The sequence below is a fragment of the Tasmannia lanceolata genome, unplaced genomic scaffold (assembly GCF_043159265.1).
Source record: "Tasmannia lanceolata isolate RefF3 unplaced genomic scaffold, GAP_Taslan_0.1 ptg000015l, whole genome shotgun sequence".
NCBI classification, from domain to species: Eukaryota; Viridiplantae; Streptophyta; class Magnoliopsida; order Canellales; family Winteraceae; genus Tasmannia; species Tasmannia lanceolata.
The window spans coordinates 26,909,082-26,932,308 of record NW_027518692.1 but is presented as its reverse complement, the minus strand read 5'-3'; the positions used below and the strand labels follow the sequence as shown (position 1 = coordinate 26,932,308).

At 40.0% G+C, this 23,227-nt stretch overlaps 2 protein-coding genes across 4 annotated transcripts; both read left to right on the top strand.

Annotated features, from left to right (window-relative positions):
• Window positions 1-7,146: 7,146 nt before the first annotated feature.
• LOC143845875 (FT-interacting protein 7) lies at window positions 7,147-10,886 on the top strand. Of its 3 annotated transcripts, none has more exons than XM_077354284.1 (3): window positions 7,147-7,214; window positions 7,514-7,582; window positions 7,690-10,886. In XM_077354284.1, the coding sequence occupies exon 3, from the start codon at window positions 8,276-8,278 to the stop codon at window positions 10,595-10,597; it is 2,322 nt and encodes a 773-aa protein (XP_077210399.1). In that variant the 5' UTR covers window positions 7,147-7,214; window positions 7,514-7,582; window positions 7,690-8,275; the 3' UTR covers window positions 10,598-10,886. The 3 variants fall into 3 exon arrangements, with proteins under 3 accessions (XP_077210399.1, XP_077210400.1, XP_077210398.1); XM_077354285.1 differs by lacking the exon at window positions 7,147-7,214 and adding an exon at window positions 7,221-7,398; XM_077354283.1 differs by lacking the exon at window positions 7,147-7,214 and having other exon boundaries at window positions 7,221-7,582.
• An 8,013-nt stretch (window positions 10,887-18,899) lies between these two features.
• On the top strand, window positions 18,900-22,769 carry LOC143845873 (FT-interacting protein 7-like). The gene is made up of 3 exons (XM_077354282.1): window positions 18,900-19,054; window positions 19,213-19,274; window positions 19,398-22,769. The coding sequence occupies exon 3, from the start codon at window positions 20,161-20,163 to the stop codon at window positions 22,480-22,482; it is 2,322 nt and encodes a 773-aa protein (XP_077210397.1). The 5' UTR covers window positions 18,900-19,054; window positions 19,213-19,274; window positions 19,398-20,160; the 3' UTR covers window positions 22,483-22,769.
• The last annotated feature ends 458 nt before the right edge of the window (window positions 22,770-23,227 follow it).

Here is a 23,227-nt window from a genome sequence, read left to right as displayed (position 1 = left end):
GAAAATTTTCTAAACAATTCATTAGCTGACCCCAACTAGTTTGGGACAAAGGCTTTGTTGAGTTGAGTTGAGTTGAGCCTTCATTCTATCGTTGCTCCACCTACAAATGTAAAAGTCGAAGAACATTGAATGCACTTTGGTGATGTGGAACCAATAGAGGGCACCCTTTCTCTTATTTTTGCAAGGGCGCCCCTGACTTTAGCATTCCTCTAAGCAGTATGGCAGAGAGAGAGATCTTCTTGTCCAAGTGCTACGTGGCACCTTTGGATTGCGTTTGTTTATTGAAATGTGGGTTCGCAGTGCAAAGTAGAAAGATGTGGGGCTATTGAGTTTTGTGGGCCACCACTAAGATATATTGTTCATGTGGATCCCATGCTCCTCAACAGCTCGATCAAATCTGGCAATACATTAACGATTAAGTTGCCTGAAAAAAAAAAAAAAATGCTCGGACATCACCTTTTGATTGAGGGCTGAGGATAATGTTGCCTTGATGGACTGTTTGTCAACAATGGCCCAAGATAAATCACATATTGGGGTAAAATCTAGGTTTCTTTGGACGTAAAATAAGGGTAAATTTTACCCCCATTTTTCCCAGAAATATGGTATGGTGACCGAGTATATGACTGATGGAGCCAAACAATGAGAATGTGCCATGTGTGCAATAACAATTTACTTTTTGTTGATTTTTCTAAACTTAAGGGCTCTGGCTTATGTTATTTTTTATGTATAATTGGTAGAAAACAAATTTTACACCTATTTTTAAGTTTAAAATAGGCGTAAATTTTGTTTTACACCCATATTTAAGTTAAAAAAATGGACGTAAAATTTGTTTTAAACCCATATTTGGTTGAAAGTAAAGGAGCCTAAGAAAAAAAACATAGATGTTTAAATCTCAAGTCTATTATGAGATTTCAATGTTTTGCTGCTATTCATCCTCTCCACCATTCCCTTCCTGTTGCTTATGCAAAATAATTGGTGGAATGACACTTGTCAAAAACCAACTAAACAAAGATAAGTCTGACTCTCTCTTAGTTAGGGCATGTGTTGACTACCATGAATCTATTTTTCCTGGATTATTAGATTACCCAATGGTGAGTGAGGGTGGGAAAGGGATAGACACAAGAGGGACTGAGTGAGGAGAGGGTAAGAAATGCTTGAAAATTATAGGAAATAAAAAACTCCACCCAAAATATGATTGATTTTTGTTTCCTTGTTTTTTAGCCACTTCTCACCCTCCACCCATTTCTGCCCTCAAGCCTCTCCTCCTCCTCCCACGCACCCTACCTCTCTCTCACCACTTGAGACTAAACTAATTTATCAGGAAAAAAAAAATCATGGTTGCCAAACATGACCTTAGCATGTAAAATAAAAAACAAGTGCGGGTGGGAAAACATATTTCTCTCTTCCTATTTAAAACGGTTTTGTAACATGTGGGGCCCATACATTAGCCGGGATAGGAGTTTAGGAAGGCACGGGTCTTGCCGGCTGCACTGGGATAGCCATGGAGGATAAAGATATCCTTGTGTCAAACAGGCTATAGAATTGGAGAACCATTTGGTTAGGATGTAACCATTGTAGAAGGTTGCTAGTTTATATTGTCTACGTCCCAAATATCTAGGGGTGTCAACGGATCCACTTCGGATCGGATCCACCTATGTCTTAGTCACGATCCATTCAAATCCCTTATCGGTCGGATCGGATTCAGAGTGTTCTTCGGATCCTACTTCTTGTGTCCCGGTTACGATCCATTTCAAATCGGATTGTCCATCGGAGTGTCCTAGTAGGTCCTACTTAAAAAACAACAAAAAATATCAACTTTCTTCATTTGAAATGAACTCCAAAACATACTCAGTTCAGAAAAGAATTAGTCATTATCTAACAATGACCTATCATTTTGATGAAGAATAGGATTTTATTGCTGAAAATAACTCTAATGTTGTGCATGACAATAAAACTTTCTAGTAACTAATCCTTGTTGAAGGTGAGTGACAAGTTTATAGGAAGAAAAACCGATTGAGAAAAGAAAGAGAAAATAATGCCTGAAAAAGGGGGGAAGTGGAAAGTCATAAGCTGAGCAATATTTAGTTCATTTTTATGAAAATAACCCTCCTTTAAGTCTTAATATAAGAATTATTTTGAGGGTATTTTAGTAAAAGGACTTCGGATTGTGACCATCCATCGGACTTTTTTGCCATGTCTTGATCACGATCCAAAAATTTTCGGATCTTACGAAGAGGATCCAAAATATGTCAATAGATCCTTCTAATGTGCCTAGATCCTATTTATTAAGGCTCAATTCGGACTATCCACCGGACCGTCGACACCCCTACAAATATCTTTGATAGGGTAACCTTTCTCTGCTCTATAATCAATTTTCCTTAATTAACAAATAACTCATAAATGTAAATTTCTTAGGTATTAAAAAAAATTTACATGCAAATTACTATATGGCCATTAAATACTTCATAAATGTAAAGGATAAATTGTTAAATGGCCATTAAACACCTCATAAATGTAGAGGAATTTGCATTTGGACGATATTTAATAGTTAAAAGAAGCATCACATTTATGTGGATTTAAATAAACTTTGGGGCACTTAAGTACTAGTATTCCTGGCCCACGCTATGCATGAAGTAAAATGGTGGGCTCTACCCTGATGCATATGTTTGGGTAGAAATGGTGGCTCCACCCATCAATAACACTAGGGGTAAAATGGTGGGCCCACCCTATGTTTGGGTTTGCGTAGAGATGGTGGCCCCAGCCCATCAAAATGTGCAGGGTAAAATGTTAAGCACAACCCCATAAGAAACATGAAGTGTAAAATGGTGGGCTCCACCCCATGCATAGGTTTGTTGAAGATGGTGGCCCGCTGCATCAAAACATGTGAATAATGGTGGGCCTCACCCATGTTAGGCATGGCTAAAAAATGTTAGGCCCCACGCCATCATAGCGTGAGGTGTAAAATAGTGGGCTCCACCATATGCATGGGGTTGGGTTGAGAAGGTAGGCCCACCAAATCAAGTGCAAAATGGTGGCCCCTAACCAAGCTATGCTTGGGTTAAAAATGGTGGCCCCACCCGTAAAAAATGAGGTGTAAAATGGCGGGGCCCTTCCATGCTATAGGGCAGCCCAGTGCACGAGGTTCTCACCATTGCAGGGCCTGGGGAGGGCCTTACTCCTGTTTTCATGACACGAACCTGTGACCACTAGGTCACAATGGAGCCAAGGCTCGCCCTCCTGAGGCCCATCCATGCTATGCAAGGTGTAAAACCAATTTTTTATGAAAAAGTAATTTGCATGGCTAGTACATAGTATACATAGATAGGTAGATATAGATGGATACATAGATAGATATAGATGTATTGGTTTCCTTAATTTAATTGTTTCATTGATATTTAAATTCAAAATTTACATTTATCAGGTTTCAAAGACTCTTTTGCATGAGGGTCTTCATCTGCCCAGCTTTTTAGAGCAGTTTCTTTATACCTTTAAAAGCTAAATAATCCAAGGAATGCATTGTTTTACAGTGTACTGAACTAAATTCTTTTGCTTTTTCTCTTTTAAGTAGAAAATGACGGAAAGCCATCCTAAATTTATACAAGAGAATCGATGTAAATTGCCAATGGGAAGGACAGCGAAGAAAAGGGATACTTTTCTTCAAAGCGACAGTGAAAAGTAGGGAAGTAAGAGGAGATTTGAGAGAGAAAAAAAGATGACTTTTCACCAGACATACTCATACCAAATGGCTAAAAACCCACTACCCACATTTTCCACAGGATAGTAATTTCTCCTCTTGAAAACTTTTTAAGGATTCTGGACCCATGTAACATCAAGCCTTTGTTTAGGGTTCCTTGATTCTGAAGCCCGTTATCTTACGCATGGGATGTCTGTTCGGGCATTCGATCAAGATCATGGGCGCCCCATGATGTTCTAATGCCCTGTTCATTTTAAATGTTCGAATAAATCAGATCAATTCTAGATTTGACCATTGGATCATTACGGATGTGATATATTCTAACAATAAAATGATCTCCGGTCATGGTTGGAAATCACATTTGCACGATTATGTAAATATCAACGTAGGAATGCAGCTCTGTTTGGTTGCTGGGTTATTTTTTTTTCCTAGGATTTATGTGGGAGAATATTTAGTGATCACATCAGCTTTTTCTTGGTGACATCAGCAAAATCTTGTCTTGAAAATGGTGGTCTCTCTTTCTCTCTCTACCCTCTCTCATCATAATATCTTTCTCTAATTAATGCTTGTCCCCTCTTCTGTCTCCTATCTTTACCCACATAAATCCCAGGAAAAAAAAAACCCGGCAACCAAATGAAGAGAGTTTCTTTTGTGGAGCCACAAGATAAAGTTTTCCGATTATCACGCCTTTATGTCATATGTAAATTGGGTATAGTAGAAAGGCGACAAAGATATAAGGATACTAGCATCTCTCTATAGAAAATTGCAAAGTAATACCACTATTGATTATTGACACCACTTTTTTCCGTGATACAGATCAATTTATTGTGCAGCCAACCACACCCAAAATAACCATTTGTGGAGGGGTTTTTCCTTGTTAAATGTGGACCATTGATGGTTTGGAATACTGTGACTGAGCATTTAGGATTGTAAGATGAGGGGAATTAAACAAGCAATGTGCACGATTGATCTTTGGAAGACTGTAATTGAGCATTTAGGATCGTTCGACTAGGGAGATAAACTAGAGACTGTAGTCCCTGATCGAGATTTTATACGATGTCCGCACATATTTTTTAAACAATGCTGTACGGCCACCTTATTCAAAGATCTAAACCATTCATTTGTTAGGCCCCAACAACATAAACAGGTTGTGCCCCGCCCCTCCGATCTGTAGACTGATGAACTCTACGGCTCAGAGGATTAAAGTTTTCTTATGGAGATGATTTAAGGAGAATAACCTATCTCTACATTGGCCCAACAAATGAATGGTTTGGATCTTAGTACAAGGTACACTCCCTAGTCCCTACCATGTGAAAATTAGACGGGGGTGCCAATATCACAACAACCATGGTAATAAAATATATTTTCAAAGTTTCAAGAAGGGGCAAGAAGACATGCATACTAAAATCCTACACGTCTTACGAAGAAGAACAAAACAAAGCCCATTTACACTCTCCGAAGCTCGGACGCGTGTCAAACGCCTCAGAGTATCTACTATAACCCAACAATTGCTTTTATGAATTAATATACCTGGGGCCCACAATTCCAAAAGTACAGCTGGATCCCACTGTAGAGGCCGTACATCTTCTGTTTCACGAGATATTGCCAATAATATCGGACGTATTTCGTGCTTAGAAATTGTAGCCTAATAATGTACAATTTCCAGACTGCCAAAATTGCCCTTCCTACTAAGCTCAACTCAACTAAGCCTTTGTCCGGGGTCGGCTAATGAATCCTTTAGAAAATTTTAACGAAGAAGATTAAATGATCTACCCAGGCAGATTGACTAAGTCTAATCTTAACACTAGTTGGATTTATCTACATTGGTCATTTTCTTCCATTCTCTCTTATCCAAAGTTATGTTCTCTGTTATTTTCCTATCCAAAATTGCTCTTCCTAGGAAGAGAAAAATGGAATGATCCTCGAAAAGGAAGAAAACAACAGATGCTCTTCGAGAATCATTTCATCCAATGGCCAATACCCCGTAGCCAGGGGGGCCACAATTTATTAAATTGAGGTCGCAACCCACCGTAACATTCATGCTAAGCCATATCATCTGCATTTTAAAAAGGAAAAACGGCTAGAAACCCCTACATAAAACTGTATCTATGAATCGTCCAAAATTTTCTTCATTACAAATACTAATGGGAAGTGATATATCCACCCCTTTTGATAACTAGGGACACCCAGCAGTGGTGTACGTGGCAATCAACCCCATTAAATCCTTCTGACATGAAGTACATCTGCCCCCTTGATACACAGTCATTGATACACCGCTGTTGGGTGTCCCTAGTAATCAAAAGGGGCATATATATCACTTCCCATACTAATGTACAAATCTCTAAAATAGCTTTTTTATTTTTTATTTTCTTTTACCCATTTTACACTTCATTATATTACCCTCAATCATAAATAATGTACAAATCTCTAGAATCTCTCCCTTCACCAATAAAAGCAGTATTAATCCTTTGAAAATTTCTCTAAGTAGAGTCCATTTCCGTCCCACCATGCTGCCGAGCCATTCGAGGAATGATAAATCGAAGGGCCCCATTGCGAAAACCAACTACAAAGGCGCTTCTGGTGGTCCTTGTCAACAAAGTGAGCACAGAAATAAATGAAATGATGTAGACAAATATAAAATTAAAGGAGAAATAAATACATTTTGTTGAGAAGGAGCAATATGGGCTTCCTTATAGCTGTTTTTTTTTTTTTTTTTTGCAAGAGTGTCCTTCAATTTATCATTCATCTTTTTACCGATGGAGTGAGAGATTTTAAGGATTTAAAAATAAAGATGATATGATAAAGGGTAAAATGGGTCAAAGAAAAATAAAATAAAAGCACTAGACGGTAATTAAGAGAATTTCGAGGATTCTCAGTGCACGTTTCACTAACATGATTTTTTTTTCCTTGATAAATTGGTGTCTCCGAGAGGAGATAAAGGGGAAGTGGCTAAAAATCAAGAAATAAAAAACATTAAACTAGTGTCTCTAAGTGATGAGAAGTGGCTACAATAAGGAAACACAAATCTCTACTAAAAATAAGATCTACATTTTCCTAATTTTGAGTCACTCCTCATCTCGATATCTCAATCATGCCCTCTCAAATCTCTCTTCTTGCTTAGTTAAGTTTTGATCAAGGGTTTGTAGTATTTTACCTTTTCAAATAGTGAATCAGAGGGGAAATAATACATTACAATGGAGGTAAAAAAGAAAAAAGAAAAAAGGGAGATGATAAATTCGCACCCACTTTTTTGACGTCAATTCGGGTTAGAGCGGTGTGAATCATCCTACGGTGGGTGCGAATTTATCATCGGCCTAAAAAAACAGGCGAATATATCACTTCCCGTATCGCAACATCTTCTTCTCTCCGGAGTCGATTTTTTCACGCCGAGATTTTGGCATTTGCGAGAGAAGGGTTATTTATTTGGACAACCGTCTCCACACGAGCGAGGGTCCCAGGACCACAGTCTCCGCACGCGCGCCTCGGGTTCTCTGCAAAAAGAGTAAAGAAGCGTTTTTAGGTTCTGTGAAGATTCAGATCTTGAAGCTCTGTGCCATTTTTCCTTTTTATTTTCTTCTCAACAGAGAAGAAGAAAAAAAAATCAAATAAAAAACCGATTTTCCATTGCCGCATTGTGAAGATCTGGATAGCCTATCTCTGCTACTGTTTTAGAAACCGATTTATTCCAGTTTTCCGCTTTCTCTGTAAACATTGAAAGAGCATGCTTGGATTTCTATCAATGAAGATGTTATCTTCTATATTGAAGATGTAGTAGTGTTTCTATCTTGGATCTTACTAGTTTTATTATTTCGATTTCAGAGACTGTTCGGCTTTTGGATCTCGCAGTTTAGTGGAAGTTCTTAGTCTGATGTTTCTCTTTTACTGAAGGTTTGTGAGAATGTATGGTTTTTTTCTTTCTTATTTTTCCTTTCCAGAGCATTTTATTTTAATATTTAGGGTTTTGTATCTGATCTGTACGGTTCTTTCTATTTCAGTGATCATTGGAGCGTTTGGAGATCTCCAAGTGTACGGTTCTGAAACTGAATGGGATTTCTCATTTTGTTAACCTTCCAGCTTGTTTCCTTATAGATTTAGGGTTTCAAGTTCGTACTTGTGATTTTCGTTAAGGTTTTAGCGGTTTTAGATCTCAAAGATTGAGTAGGACTCTGCTTTTTATTTCTTGTTATTTCGTTCTCTCTCTCTCTCTCTCTGCTATGATTCTCTATTCAAAACCTGAGATTTTTCCGGATTCTAGGGTTTAAGTGTAGATGACTTTCTGTTTGTTTTTCATTTGGAGATTTTCTAGGGTTTACATTTTCCGTGTCCGGATTCTCTGCAAGTAATGTATTTTAAAGCATGCGTCTGATTTGTCATTCCCGTATCTTTAGGGAAGCCAGATTTTTCTAGGGTTTGAAGTAGTAACGGCTCTTTACATTGTGATCCCGAACTTTAGGGTTTTGGAAATTTTGAATTTCAAACCTCCATTGCTCCTTCAACGTTCCTCTGTTTCTGCATCTTTATTTTAGATTTTTCGTGTTCCCTATCTCTCTCTCTCTCTCTCTCTCTCTCGCATACACAAAAATGCAGCGACCTCTCCCTCCGGAAGACTACAAACTGAAGGAGACCTCACCCCACCTCGGTGGGGGTGGGATTGCTGGCGACAAGCTCACCACCACGTATGACCTCGTTGAGCAGATGCAATATCTCTATGTTCGTGTTGTCAAGGCAAAAGATCTCCCTGCGAAAGATCTCACCGGAAGCTGCGATCCTTATGTGGAAGTCAAGCTTGGGAATTACAAGGGTATGACCAAGCATTTCGAAAAAAAGACAAACCCTGAATGGAACCAGGTCTTTGCATTCTCGAATGAACGAATCCAGTCTTCAGTAATTGAGGTGATGGTGAAGGATAAGGATTTGGTGAAAGATGACTTCATGGGTAGGGTTGTTTTTGATATCAATGAAGTTCCTAAACGCGTGCCCCCTGATAGTCCGTTAGCGCCACAGTGGTATAGATTGGAAGATCGAAAGGGCGATAAGGCTAAAGGGGAGCTCATGTTAGCCGTCTGGATGGGCACACAAGCAGATGAAGCATTTCCAGATGCATGGCACGCGGATGCAGCCGCGGTTCACGGCGAAGGCCTTGCAAATATAAGGTCGAAGGTATATCTCTCTCCTAAGCTTTGGTATGTTAGGGTTAATGTTATTGAAGCTCAGGACTTGCTACCTAGTGATAAGGGCAGATACCCAGAAGTTTATGTTAAGGGCGTGATTGGAAATCAGGTCTTGAAAACTAGGATTTCTCAGAGTAGGACCATTAACCCCATGTGGAATGAGGATTTGATATTTGTGGCAGCAGAACCATTTGAGGAGTACTTGATTTTGAGTGTGGAGGACAGAGTTGGTCCCAATAAGGATGAGGTATTGGGGAAGTGTGTGATTTCTTTGCAAAATGTGGAGCGGAGGTTGGACTATAAGGCTGTGAATACTAGGTGGTTTAATCTTGAGAAGCATGTGATTGTAGATGGTGAGAAAAAGAAGGAGACAAAGTTTGCAAGTAGGATTCATTTGAGGATCTGCTTGGATGGTGGGTATCATGTTTTGGACGAGTCAACTCATTACAGTAGTGATCTTCGGCCAACAGCAAAGCCGTTGTGGAAGCCAAGCATCGGGGTTTTGGAACTGGGGATTTTGACTGCTCAAGGGTTGTTGCCGATGAAGACAAAGGATGTGCGAGGGACCACAGATGCCTATTGTGTTGCAAAATATGGGCAGAAATGGGTTCGAACAAGGACGATTATAGATAGTTTTATTCCAAAATGGAATGAACAATATACTTGGGAGGTTTATGATCCTTGTACTGTTATTACAATTGGGGTATTCGATAACTGTCATTTACATGGTGATAAGGCATTAGGAACGAAGGACTCCAGGATTGGGAAGGTGAGAATTCGGCTTTCGACCCTTGAAACTGATCGGGTTTATACGCATTTCTATCCACTTCTGGTTTTGCATCCTTCCGGAGTGAAGAAGATGGGGGAGATTCAGCTGGCTGTTAGGTTTACTTGTTCGTCTTTGGTTAATATGCTGCATATCTACTCGCAACCGTTGCTTCCGAAAATGCATTACCTTCATCCATTATCTGTCATGCAGCTTGATCACTTGAGACACCAGGCAACTCAAATAGTCTCAATGAGGTTGAGCCGAGCTGAGCCACCTCTGCGGAAAGAGGTGGTTGAGTATATGTTGGATGTGGATTCTCATATGTGGAGTATGCGAAGAAGCAAGGCTAATTTTTTCAGGATTATGGGTGTCTTGAGTGGTTTGATCGCAATTGGGAAATGGTTTGATCAGATATGCAATTGGAAGAACCCTTTGACGACGGTTCTGATTCACGTCCTTCTAATAATTCTGGTTTTATACCCGGAGCTGATACTACCAACGATTTTTCTCTACCTATTCTTGATTGGGATCTGGTACTACCGAAGGAGGCCGAGACAGCCTTCCCATATGGATACTCACCTTTCCCATGCAGATAGAGTTCATCCTGATGAATTGGATGAAGAGTTTGATACTTTTCCAACTTCTCGACCAGCAGATATGGTGAGGATGAGATACGATCGCTTGAGAAATGTTGCAGGAAGGATACAGACTGTTGTTGGTGACTTGGCAACACAGGGGGAGAGGGTGCAGTCTCTACTGAGCTGGCGAGACCCGAGAGCAACGGCCCTCTTTGTGACTTTCTGTTTGATTGCCGCCATTGTTCTCTATATTACTCCATTTCAAGTGGTGGCCCTCCTCAAAGGTTTTTATGTTTTGAGGCATCCCAGGTTCCGCTCTAAGCTTCCTTCAGTGCCTCTTAACTTCTTCAGGAGGCTGCCTGCGAGAACAGATAGCCTCTTATGAGTGGCTTTTTCAAATCGTGAAGGGTATATGTTGTTTGTAAGCACCTTTTGGAGCGGCTCCTGTTTTTACTCAACTCAACCACAGATGTTGGGTACATTTCTGATGTTTAATTTCTCTGGTATGCTGTTAGGAGCTGTGCATGTGCATTTTCATGCTATTTCTAGATTTATGTTATCAGTGACTCTGTTTCTGTATTTCGCTTTACCCTCTAGTAATCAATGTATGTTGATTTTTCAAGTTTTGATTTGAATCTGGTTATTCTATATATAATCAATTTTCATTTTTGATCCCTTGGTAACAAGCATATAGAGCTGAGGCCTTCGCTTTCCGTCTGGTCTTTCGAAAGTGAGTGAATTGCATTTAGAGTGTAACAACTGCCCAAGCTTTCTCCGATATTGGGCCGATGAGATTGAATTATCTGTGAAGATGGGGGATTAAAGATAGGTAGTCTCTATCCATAAATCTTAATCCGAATCTCCCATAAATCTCAATGATCAAGAATTAATAATTAACACAGGTACAATTCATTTCAAATCAGTTTTTTAATTTCATCCACTTCTGGGTTTTCTGGTGAGTTGTTCTTGTTTGGTGTTACTGTTATATCATATGCTGTTTATGTTGTGTCCACCAAACATGCTGTAATCATACTTTAATTGTTAAGGTTTGTTAGAGAAGATATGGCAGAGAAGATATGGCAGAATCTAACTGTTGGATATTGTGAGTTAGATTTGGTGTATTGGGTAGTTTGGTGAGACTAGGCTAGCAGTTAAAATAGATTAAGATAACCTTTTCTCATATCTTATCTTTGTGTTTCTCCATGTGTATCTGGAAGTCCTTATTTAAGCACATTATACCATTAATGAACGCATCTAGAAATGAGTGAAAATCTGAATTTTACAATAATCCTTATTAAATTGTGTGAATCAGACAAAAAGATCATGAGGATGGGGCCTCTGGTTTTGTTGAGGTTTGTAAAACAGTGCCCCGGATTTCAATCCGGGTTTACTGTTGAACATTAACAGACGATGAAGTGGTCTGATTTTCTTGTCATATCTTGCTGGGAATAAGAATATAAGATGAAAGAATTAGAGATGGCTATTTTATTTATGCTAGGTTTTCCCATGGTCCTGCTGCTGTATGTCTTTGGTTTTTTATATTATATATATTAGGGAGCGGCTATCTGCGGTCTCTTATGTTGATATTGGCACCCATGTCGGTTTTCACTCTTGCTATTGCCATGCCCCAGCAAGCAATCAAAAGCTATTGGCTTTAGGTCTCACTTGATTGACATAAGGCCTCCTTGTCACTGAGGACCTGTCTTTGGTACATTGAAATATCCACATTTGGGTCTCACTAGATTGTCGCAAGGCCTCCTTGTGACTGAGGACTTATCTTTGGTACATTGAAATATCCACAGGACTCTTCACCATCACCTTTATCCCTTGTTCAAAGTCACTTCACCCCCCTGCTAAAGAATACAAGAAGTCTCCACATTGGAGCTCTTAGTCTGGTCGATAGGAGTTTGGGAGCCTACTACACCCGGACCCACCCCTATTGCTATTTTTCTATTGGAACAATTACCAATGGGGGACAAACATTAGGCAAAATTATCAACAGGACCCATGCTTTTCAAAAATTATCAACGAGGGACAAAAGAAGTCTTGTCAGTAAAAGCTGAACGAAAATGCCCTTTGGCATTTACAACACGTTTTGACCTTGTTTTTTTCCTTCTTCCCTCTTCTTTTACTTTTCCATTATCACCTTTTCGATTTTTCACCCTGCTAGTCATCTTCCTCCTTATTTAGCCACCATTATTGCTGGCAAATCTTGAAAACTTGAATGCTGTGTTCTTACCATCTATATCTTCGTATTTAGGTTTTGTTTTTTCTTTTTTTTTAGGGTTTTGCACTATTTTTCATTCCTCTATTTCTGATTTATCTTGTTTAGAGTTTAAACAATTTGTATTTTAGGGTGAGTTCTAGAGATAATGCATGGATTGCTTCACTCACTTTTTTAGAAGACAAGTGGTTGTATAAGAAAAAGTTGATGTAATACATGAATCCGGCTATACATTTTTTGATTTACTTAATTTTTGTTTGTTTGTAATACACAAATTGGGATGTAATCCATGAAGCACATTTAATGAAAATCAGTCTTCTACTCTGGTTTATTTGCAAAAATAGTCCTCTTGTTTGACAATTTACAAATATTGTCATCACATTTGAGTGAATTTTTCAAATCCGTTAATTTGTCATCAAAACAGCCATGGTAGATTTTTTGTTTTTGGTTTTTACTACTAAAAGACCAAAATGCCCTTACATGTGAAAGACAAAAATTACAAGACCAAAAAGGTTCATGATGCTCAGTGATATGTTGATAGGGTGTGTGAGTATCATTTCTGCATATACTAGCAGTCTTGGCCACACGTTATTCATGGGTGTAAAGTAATGAGCAAAATGGTGGGCCCCAATGGTGGAGATCATGGGACCTATAAAAAAACATGAGGTAAATGGTGGGCTCCACCCATTGAATGGGTTCGGGTTGAGTTGGTGGATCCTATCAGAATATATCAGAGATTGTCGCCGTCATTTCTGGTATGTTTTTCAAGGAAGTTTTCGTCTTTTCACATGTAAGGAAATTTTGGTCTTTTACTAGAAGACTGTTTTTGTTTGAGTCCAGTTGGACTCTTTTGGAGCATTTTGATTTCCTCCCACCTTAAGATTTCGGTGCCCTTTTAATCCTTTATGCTCTGTCTCACTGATGTGCTTTCTATTTGCTTCTCCCTTGATTATCTAGGTTTATCTATGTTAGACTGCTCAGTCCTATTCTTATTAATAAATCTTTTTACCTTTAGAGAGAGAGAGAGAGACTCTTTTGCAAAAAAAAAGAGCAAAGTAGCAGACTTCTTTTGCAAAAAACCCCTAAAAAACTTCTCTGGTATAATGTTAGCACTGTAGAAGAAATCGGATACTTAGGATGAGTTACGCCCAAAGAACACGACGTTATAGGACCCCGGAGTGTGGACTTCGAATCCTTACCTTTGCCTCGGGCGAGCTCTGTAGATGAACTCGGATACTTAGGATGGCCTACGCAGAAAGAACACAGCGTTAGACGGCCCCAGAGTGTGGACTTCATGAGCACTCTCCAACGCTGAAGTCAGAAACCCGCATCAAACATTATATGAGTAAGCCTAATTCATTGAGAAAGAGAGATTGAGCATGACTACGGGGTGAAAGAATATGTGTACATTTGAGGGTGAAGGGTGAGGGTCTCTTTTATAGATTTGGAGTCCTTGACAGCTTACCTTTCTTGAAGTCTTTCCTATTGGATGACTTTCCCATGAAATTGGTTTTCATGTTTATCGTGGAGATCTTATAGTATAAGCATTTTCTTATTTGGCCGGGCAGCTTAAAATAAGGAAACGAAAAACTTCACCCAAAAAAGGCGCATGTCCGATGAAATTACCACCAAGCAAGGGACCTGCAATGAGAATATGACATGTGTGCACAAAAAAAAAACCGCTTTTGTAAATTTTCCTAAATCCCGGCACACGTCACTTGGGTTCCTATTGTAGCGAGAAACCATTTACTCGGCGCCCTTTTGGGTGGTACTCTCGGTTTCCCTAGCATTGCTCAAAACATTTTTCTCTCTTTACATTTAAAATGGTTTTACAACAAGTGAGGGTGGATTCACAACTGGTGAGATAGCCATCGAGGATAAAGATATCCTTGTGTCAAACAGGCGCAATAGGTCGAGGATAGAATTTGGAGAAGCATTTGATGAGGATGCTAGAAGGTTGGTTGCCAGTTTCTATTGTCTATGTTGCAAGCTCGCAATTATCTTTGCAAATTATCCTACTCTATGGCCATTAAATACCCCATAAATGTAAAAGAATTCACATTTGGAAGATATTTAATAGTTAAAAGAGACATCACATTTATATGAGTTTAAATAAACTTCGGGCCACCTAAACATTTGCACGAGGGTCTTCATCTGCCCACCTTTTAAATGAAGTTTCTTTGTACCATTAATTAAAGTTAAATGTGTAGAAGAGAATCGATGTAAATTGCAAATGAAGTATACATTTCTTCAAAGCAAAAGGGAAAGGGTATGGAAGTAGGAGGAGATTTGAGAGAACAGAAGATTGACTTCTCACCAAACATACTCATACCAAATGGCAAAAAGCCCACTGCCTACTCATTTCTCCTTTTGAAAACTTTTGACGATTCTGGGCCCTTGATTCATCAACCCTTGTTTAGGGTACCCCTTGGATTCACATCGGCTGTCCAAATCTAAAATAAAGAGCATCAGGACCCAAAAATTGATAGTTAGGATTGATCTTCACAATGACTATTTGCCTGAGTTGTTGTTCTTCACATAATTCTGTAATCCTTTTATCCTACGCATGGGATGTTCGTTCGGAATTAGATCTCGTCCGTTCGTAATTAGATCAAGACTGTGTGGATCGCCTCGTGATGTTCCAAAAGATCTATGGGACCCCTACCATTGATCCCGTCGTAGGGTCATTGTTCTTCCTACATGCAGCAAATGTCAAATAGTCAGATCTGACTCTCGGATCATCACGCCTTTATGTCACATGTAAATTGGGTATGGAGGAAGGGTGAGAAAGTTAGTTAGGTGAAGGATACTAGCATTTCTCTGTAGAAAATTGCAATTTAGCTTTAATAATACAACTATTGACACCACTTTCTTCCATGATATAAATCAATTTATCTTTCCCGGCCTACCATGCCACAAATATATCCATTTCTTTGGAGGAGCTTTCCTTGTTAAATGTGGACACTTGATCGTTTTTCACTACTGTAGTTAAGCATTTAGGATCATGGACTACAGGACTAGGTAGGTTTTTTTTATGGCCAGCCCACCTTAGAGACGAACGAGCTCGATAAACTACAGATGGTAGACGCTGATCGAGTTTTTATACCATGTCTCACATAGTAGCACATATTTTTTAATGGATTTGCTAGCGTCCTGTTGTTATCATTCACGAGGTGGCTGGTCTAACATGTGACAGACCAGCCGCGAAAGGCCTTTTGCAATGGACGTAGCGACTCCCATTTTTCAAACAATGCTGTAGGGCCACCTTGTTGAAGATCCAAACCATTCATTTGCCAGGCCCGGGCAACATAAACTTGTTATGCCCCGAAAATTATCTCCGAAAATTATCTCCTTAGGATAATCCTAACCCTCCAATCTGTAGAGTGATGGTCTCTAAGGATCGGAGGATTAAAGTTATCTTACGGAGATGATTTTAGGAGCATACCCTATCTGCATTGGCCCCACAAATGAATGGTCTGGATGATTGGATCTTCGAACTCGGGCGACTTCACAACAACATGAAAATTTGAGGGGTTTCCAGTATCACAGCCGTGCTAAAGTAAATCCCTTTTACACTCTCTAAACGGACACGTGTCAAACGCTGCGCCGTATTTATTTTACATAACTTTTACCTTTACCTTTTTCTAATTATTAATAGATACCTGGGGCCCACAATTTTAAAAGTACAGCTGGATCTCACGGTAGAGTCCGTACATCTTCTATAGCGCGAGAAACCGGCAATAATATATCAGAAATATTTCGGGCTTAAGGCTTCAGGTTATATCTCACGAGTTTTTGCGGAGAAATTGCGGTCTACAATGTACAATTTCCTTCGGCGCCGATTACCAAAACTGCCCTTCCAAGAAGTAGAAAAATTGGAATGATTCCCCGAAAAAGAAGAAAACAAAAGATGAGGACAGCTAAAAGTATTTGATAAAAGAAAAGTAGGGAATTGTGGGCCGATGTTTAGTGAAAATACGGATTGTGGGCACTTTTTAAGCTAATCTTCAAAATCGGGTTAGAAAAAGACCTGATACCCTTCTGACATCAACAAAAACGTCATTTAGCCTACTTTTTAATTATTGGCGTGTTTCAGGAGGTTCTTTTGGTTCGTCTGGTATTTGAACCGACAGAAGTCACAGAACCTTGGGTTCGTTTCTATCTTGGCCGTCGGAAATACCTATAGATGGATGGATGCCTGACACGAGTTGAAAAACTTTTTGAAATGCTACCGGCTCTATACATAGTCGGTTTGGTTTGGATTGAAATCTTTCTATGAATAGACGGTCGGATCCATGACATGTGGACATCAGTATGAAACGGTGGCGTCTTCTAATAATACCCCTCTCTGTAACTATTATTCCCTTCTCTGTAACCATTATTTCTGCCGGCGTACCCATTATTCCCCTTTCTATAAACATTATTTCCATCGGCGTACCCATTATTTCCGCCGGCGTACCCATTATTTCCCTCTCTGTAACAATTATTTCCATCGGCGTACCCATTATTTTCTGCCGACGTACCCATTATTTCTATCTTGGCCGTTGGAAATACCTAGAGACGGATGGATGCCTGACACGTGTTGAAAAGATAAGTGAGAAAAAATAACGTCTACCGTTCCAAGCAAAAAGATAAGTGACAAAAGATAACGTCAGTGTTCCAAAAAGTACAATAACGGCGGGGTTCCAAAAAGTTTTCCAACACGTGTCAAGATCCATCCGTCTCTAGTTATTTTCGACGGCCAAGATAGAAACGAACCCAAGGTTCTCTCGGTTCAAATACAAATTTAAATGAACCAAAAGATGCCTCGTGAATCGAGCCAATTTAAGAGGCAGTAATGAAAAAGACTCTTTCGATGTCAGAAGGGTATCAGGGTCTTTTGACAACCCGATTTTGAAGTTTAGCCCTTTTTTTTGTTTTTGTTTTAAAAGGTGCCCGCAATCCGTATTTTCACTAAACATCGGTCCGCATTCTATACTTTTCTCATTTGATAATCTAGGCCTGCATCTTAACCCACTAAAAAAAAATCAATGCATTTTAAAATTAGACCGATTAAATAATCCTGGCCATTGGATCAATGCATCTAAAAATTAGACTAATTAAATAATCCTAGCCATTGGATCAATGCTCCTAGACATAGTTGGTGATTCGAGGATCATTAATCCAATGACCAGTATCTTGTAGCTGGGGGCACCACTGTATTACATTGAGGTCACGCTCCACCTCGACATTCCTCCTAAGCTATATCTTTTGCATTTTAAAAAGGGAAAACTACTAGAAGTCTAGAATCCCCCTACATAAAAATTTCTCTAACTTATTTTACCCTTCATTATATTACTCTTATTCATAAATAATGTACAAATCTCTGAAGGGAGATGATTTTTTCGCCCCTGTAGGATATTGCACCCTATTATTAACGTAAATTGTGGGCGGACTTTTAACGCTTTTTGACATCAAAATCACGTTAAAAGGGGCGTGCATTATCATGTAGTGCGGCACGTGGGGTGGGGGGTGTAAACGAGCCGAGCCGAGCTTGGCCAGGCTCGGCTCGGCTCGTTAAGCTCAAAAGCTCGGCTCGTTAAGCTCAAAAGCTCGGCTCGGCTCGGTCAGGCTCGTGAGCCTTACCGAGCTTGGATTATATTAAGTTCACACCCCTCATCTTCCCTGGACAGCCCTATATAGTGTAATTTCACTACTTTTTTAACACTACGGGGGGTGGTCCAAGTAACAAATGGGGTTCCTAAAATGAAGTGACATATTTTGCCTCCCCCTTGACAACCCTTTTAGTGTATATATTAATATATAATATATATATTTAAATATATTAAATTCTTAACGAGCCGAGCCGAGCCTAAATCAGGCTCGGCTCGTTAAGCTTAACGAGCCTGGGGAGCCGGCTCGTTAAGGATTCGAGCCGAGCTTGAGCGAGCTTCCGAGCCCGAGCCAAAATTGACATCCTTAGGTGGGGGTGAAAAAATCATGGCCCATCTCTAAAATATTTCCCTTCACCAATAAAGGCAATATTAATCATGAGAAAATCTCTGCCTCTCAATCGAGTCCATTTCCATCCCCCCAATACCACATACGATTCACGTCTTTTCGTATTCAATAAAGAGAGTGAAGGTGAGAGGGTAATGCTACCTTTATTATCGGAGGAATGATAAACTGAAGGACACCCTTGTTAAAATAAAATAAAATAAAATGGTTCCGACTTGGTACAGCCCCCTATTGTGTAATAGGGTAGTCGTAACTACAATGGAGAGGAGTGTCTCAAATAAAAAAAAGAGAGGCGAATATATCTTTTCTCGTACCGCAACGTCTTGGATTTTACAGGCCGAGATTTTGGCATTTGCGAATTGCGAGAAGGGGTTATTTATTTGGACAACGGTCCTCACACGTGCGGAGTCCCACGACCACAGTCCTCACACGCACGCCTCGGGTTCACTGTAAAAATAGTAAAAGAAGGGTTTTTAGGTTCTGTGAAGATTCTCAGATCTTAAAAGCTCTGCGCCCTTTTCCGTTTTTTATTTATTTTCTTCTCCTTTTACAGACGAGGAAAAAAAAAAAATTCCCGAATTTCCATTGCAGCATGGTGAAGATCTGGATAGCCTATCTATGGTACTGTTTTAGAAACTGATTTTCGCACTATTTTCTGCTTTCTCTGTAAAACAGTGAAAAAACGTACTTAGATTTTCCTTTTCTCGAGATTTTATCTTCTGTATTTTAAAGATGTAGTGTTTCTATTTTGGATCTTACTAGTTTCATTTCGATTTCAGAGACTGTTCGGCGTTTGGATCTCAGGAAGTTCTTAGTTTGATGTTTCTCTTTTACTAAAAAGGTTTGTGAGAATGTATGGTTTTTTCTCTTTCTTATTTTTCCTTTTCCAAACCATTCGACTGTGTATTTTATTTTAATATAGTTAGGGTTTTGTTTCTGATCTGTGCGGTTCTTTCTATTTCAGTGATCGTCGGAGCGTTTGGAGAGATCTCCAAGTGTACGGTTCTGATTCTGCATGAGGTTTCTCCTTTTGCTTACCTTCCAGTTAGTTTGCCTTACAGATTTATTAGGGTTTCAAGTTCGTACTTGTGATTTTCGTTAAGGTTTTAGCGGTTTTAGATCTCAAAGATTGAGTAGAACTGTTTTTTTTTTCTTTCTCTCTCTGCTTTGATTCTCTATTCAAAACCTGAGATTTTTCTGGATTCTAGGTTTGAAGTGTAGGGGATTTTCCGTTTGTTGCTTCCTCTGGAGATTTTCTAGGGTTTACATTTTCCATGTCATCCGTCTGATTTTTGTCATTCCCGAATCTTCAGGGATGCCAGATTTTTCTAGGGTTTGAAGTAATAACGGCTCATAATTGTAATCCCGAAATTTAGGGTTTTGGAAAATTTGAATTTTAAACCTCCATTGCTCCTTCAACGTTCCTCTGTTTCTACATCTTCATTTTAGATTTTTGGTGTTCCCCAACTCTCCCCCAAAGAAGAAAAACCATAGAAAAATCCATAGGAAAAAAAAAAAAAAAACACTAGAAGATTTTTCGAGGGTGTAAAGTTCTACAGGCTCTTTAAATCGTGATCCCGGATTTGGAAATTTTTGACTTTTAAACCTCCATTGGTCCTTCAACGCTCCTCTGTTTCTGCGACTTCATTTTAGATTTCCAACGCTCATCTGTTTCTGCAACTCCATTTTAGATTTTCGTGTTCTCTATCTCCCTCCCATACACGAAAATGCAGCGACCTCTCCCTCCAGAAGACTACCGATTGAAGGAGACCTCACCCCACCTCGGTGGGGGTGGGATTGCTGGTGATAAGCTCACCACAACCTATGACCTTGTTGAGCAAATGCATTATCTCTATGTTCGAGTTGTAAAAGCAAAAGATCTCCCTGCGAAAGATGTCACTGGAAGCTGCGATCCTTATGTGGAAGTCAAGCTTGGGAATTACAAGGGAACGACCCGCCATTTTGAAAAGAAGACGAACCCTGAATGGAACCAGGTCTTTGCATTCCCGAAAGAACGAATCCAGTCTTCAGTAATTGAGGTGATGGTGAAGGATAAGGATTTATTGAAAGATGACTTCATGGGTAGGGTTGCTTTTGATATCAATGAAGTTCCTAAACGCGTGCCCCCTGATAGTCCGTTAGCGCCGCAGTGGCATAGATTGGAAGATCGAAAGGGTGATAAGGTTAGAGGGGAGCTCATGTTAGCTGTCTGGATGGGCACCCAAGCAGATGAAGCATTTCCAGATGCATGTCACTTGGATGCAGCCGGGGTTCACGGCGAAGGCCTTGCAAATATAAGGTCGAAGGTATATCTCTCTCCTAAGCTTTGGTATGTTAGGGTTAATGTTATTGAAGCTCAGGACCTTCAACCTAGTGATAAGGGCAGGTACCCAGAAGTTTATGTTAAGGGCATGATTGGAAATCAGGGCTTGAAAACTAAGATTTCTCAGAGTAGGACCATCAACCCCATGTGGAATGAGGATTTGATATTCGTGGCAGCAGAACCATTTGAGGAGCACTTGATTTTGAGTGTGGAAGACAGAGTTGGTCCCAATAAGGATGAGGTATTGGGGAAGTGTGTGATTCATTTGCAAAATGTGGAGCGGAGGTTGGACTATAAGGCCGTGAATACTAGGTGGTTTAATCTTGAGAAGCATGTGATTGTAGATGGTGAGAAGAAAAAGGAGACAAAGTTTGCTAGTAGGATTCATTTGAGGATCTGCTTGGATGGTGGGTATCATGTTCTGGACGAGTCAACTCATTACAGTAGTGATCTTCGGCCAACTGCAAAGCCGTTGTGGAAGCCAAGCATTGGGGTTTTGGAACTGGGGATTTTGACCGCTCAAGGGTTGTTGCCGATGAAGACGAAGGATGGGCGGGGGACCACAGATGCCTATTGTGTTGCAAAATATGGGCAGAAATGGGTTCGAACAAGGACGATTATAGATAGTTCTATTCCAAAATGGAATGAACAATATACTTGGGAGGTTTATGATCCATGTACTGTTATTACAATTGGGGTATTCGATAACTGTCATTTACATGGTGATAAGGCAGCAGGAACGAAGGACTCCAGGATTGGGAAGGTGAGAATTCGGCTTTCGACCCTTGAAACTGATCGAGTTTATACGCATTTCTATCCACTTCTGGTTTTGCATCCTTCCGGATTGAAGAAGATGGGGGAGATTCAGCTGGCTGTTAGGTTTACTTGTTCGTCTTTGGTTAATATGCTGCATATCTACTCGCAACCGTTGCTTCCGAAAATGCATTACCTTCATCCATTATCTGTCATGCAGCTTGATCACTTGAGACACCAGGCAACTCAAATAGTCTCAATGAGGTTGAGCCGAGCTGAGCCACCTCTGCGGAAAGAGGTGGTTGAGTATATGTTGGATGTGGATTCTCATATGTGGAGTATGCGAAGAAGCAAGGCTAATTTTTTCAGGATTATGGGTGTCTTGAGTGGTTTGATCGCAATTGGGAAATGGTTTGATCAGATATGCAATTGGAAGAACCCTTTGACGACGGTTCTGATTCACGTCCTTCTAATAATTCTGGTTGTATACCCGGAGCTGATACTACCAACGATTTTTCTCTACCTATTCTTGATTGGGATCTGGTACTACCGATGGAGGCCGAGACAGCCTTCCCATATGGATACTCACCTTTCCCATGCAGATAGAGTTCATCCTGATGAATTGGATGAAGAGTTTGATACTTTTCCAACTTCTCGACCAGCAGATATGGTGAGGATGAGATACGATCGCTTGAGAAGTGTTGCAGGAAGGATACAGACTGTTGTTGGTGACTTGGCAACACAGGGGGAGAGGGTGCAGTCTCTACTGAGCTGGCGAGACCCGAGAGCAACGGCCCTCTTTGTGACTTTCTGTTTGATTGCCGCCATTGTTCTCTATATTACTCCATTTCAAGTGGTGGCCCTCCTCACAGGTTTTTATGTTTTGAGGCATCCCAGGTTCCGCTATAAGCTTCCTTCAGTGCCTCTTAACTTCTTCAGGAGGCTGCCTGCGAGAACAGATAGCCTCTTATGAGCAGGTTGTTCAAATCCTGTAGGGTATATGTTGTCTGTATTTAGCTTTTGTTCTTCCTTCAGCTTGCCTATACAGATGTTGCGGCAAACTAGTAGTGATCTTGCGGCTTTTGTTTTTACTCAACTCAGCCGCAGATGTTGGGTACATTTCTGATGTTTAATTTCTCCGGTATGCTGCTAGGAGCTGTGAATGTGCGTTTTCATGCTATTTCTAGATTTATGTTATCAGTGACTCTGTTTTCGTGTGTCGCTTTATCCTCTAGTAATCAATGTATGTTGATTTTTCAAGTTTTGATTTGAATCTTGTTATATATATATATAATCAAATTTCATTTTTGATCCCTTGGGAAGAGGAAGTAGCAGATAGAGCTAAGGCCTCCTCTTTCTGTCTGCTCTTCCTAAAGTGAGCGAATTGGATGCAGAGTGAAACAACTGCACCTCTTTCCCCGACATTGACCAGATGAAATGAATTCTCCATGAAGATAGGGATCAAAAGATAGGTAATCTCTATGCCTAAATCTTAATCGAGTAGCCCATTAGTCTCAATGATGAGGATTTGGTAACTAACGCAGGTAGAACAATTATTCTCTAACCATTTTTTCAATTTCATCCACTTCAGGTTTTCCTGATGGGTTGCTCTTGTTTGATGTTACTGTTAGATCATATGCTGTTCTATCTTTGGTCCAAATTACATGCTCGAATCATATGCTTTAATCCTCATGCAATTGAGTAGTCGAGACCAAGGT

What these genes read in the sequence shown, in the direction of transcription:
- LOC143845875 (XM_077354284.1), top strand. Translation starts at nt 8,276, where the DNA reads ATGCAGCGACCTCTCCCTCCGGAAGACTACAAACTGAAGGAGACCTCA.
- LOC143845873 (XM_077354282.1), top strand. Translation starts at nt 20,161, where the DNA reads ATGCAGCGACCTCTCCCTCCAGAAGACTACCGATTGAAGGAGACCTCA.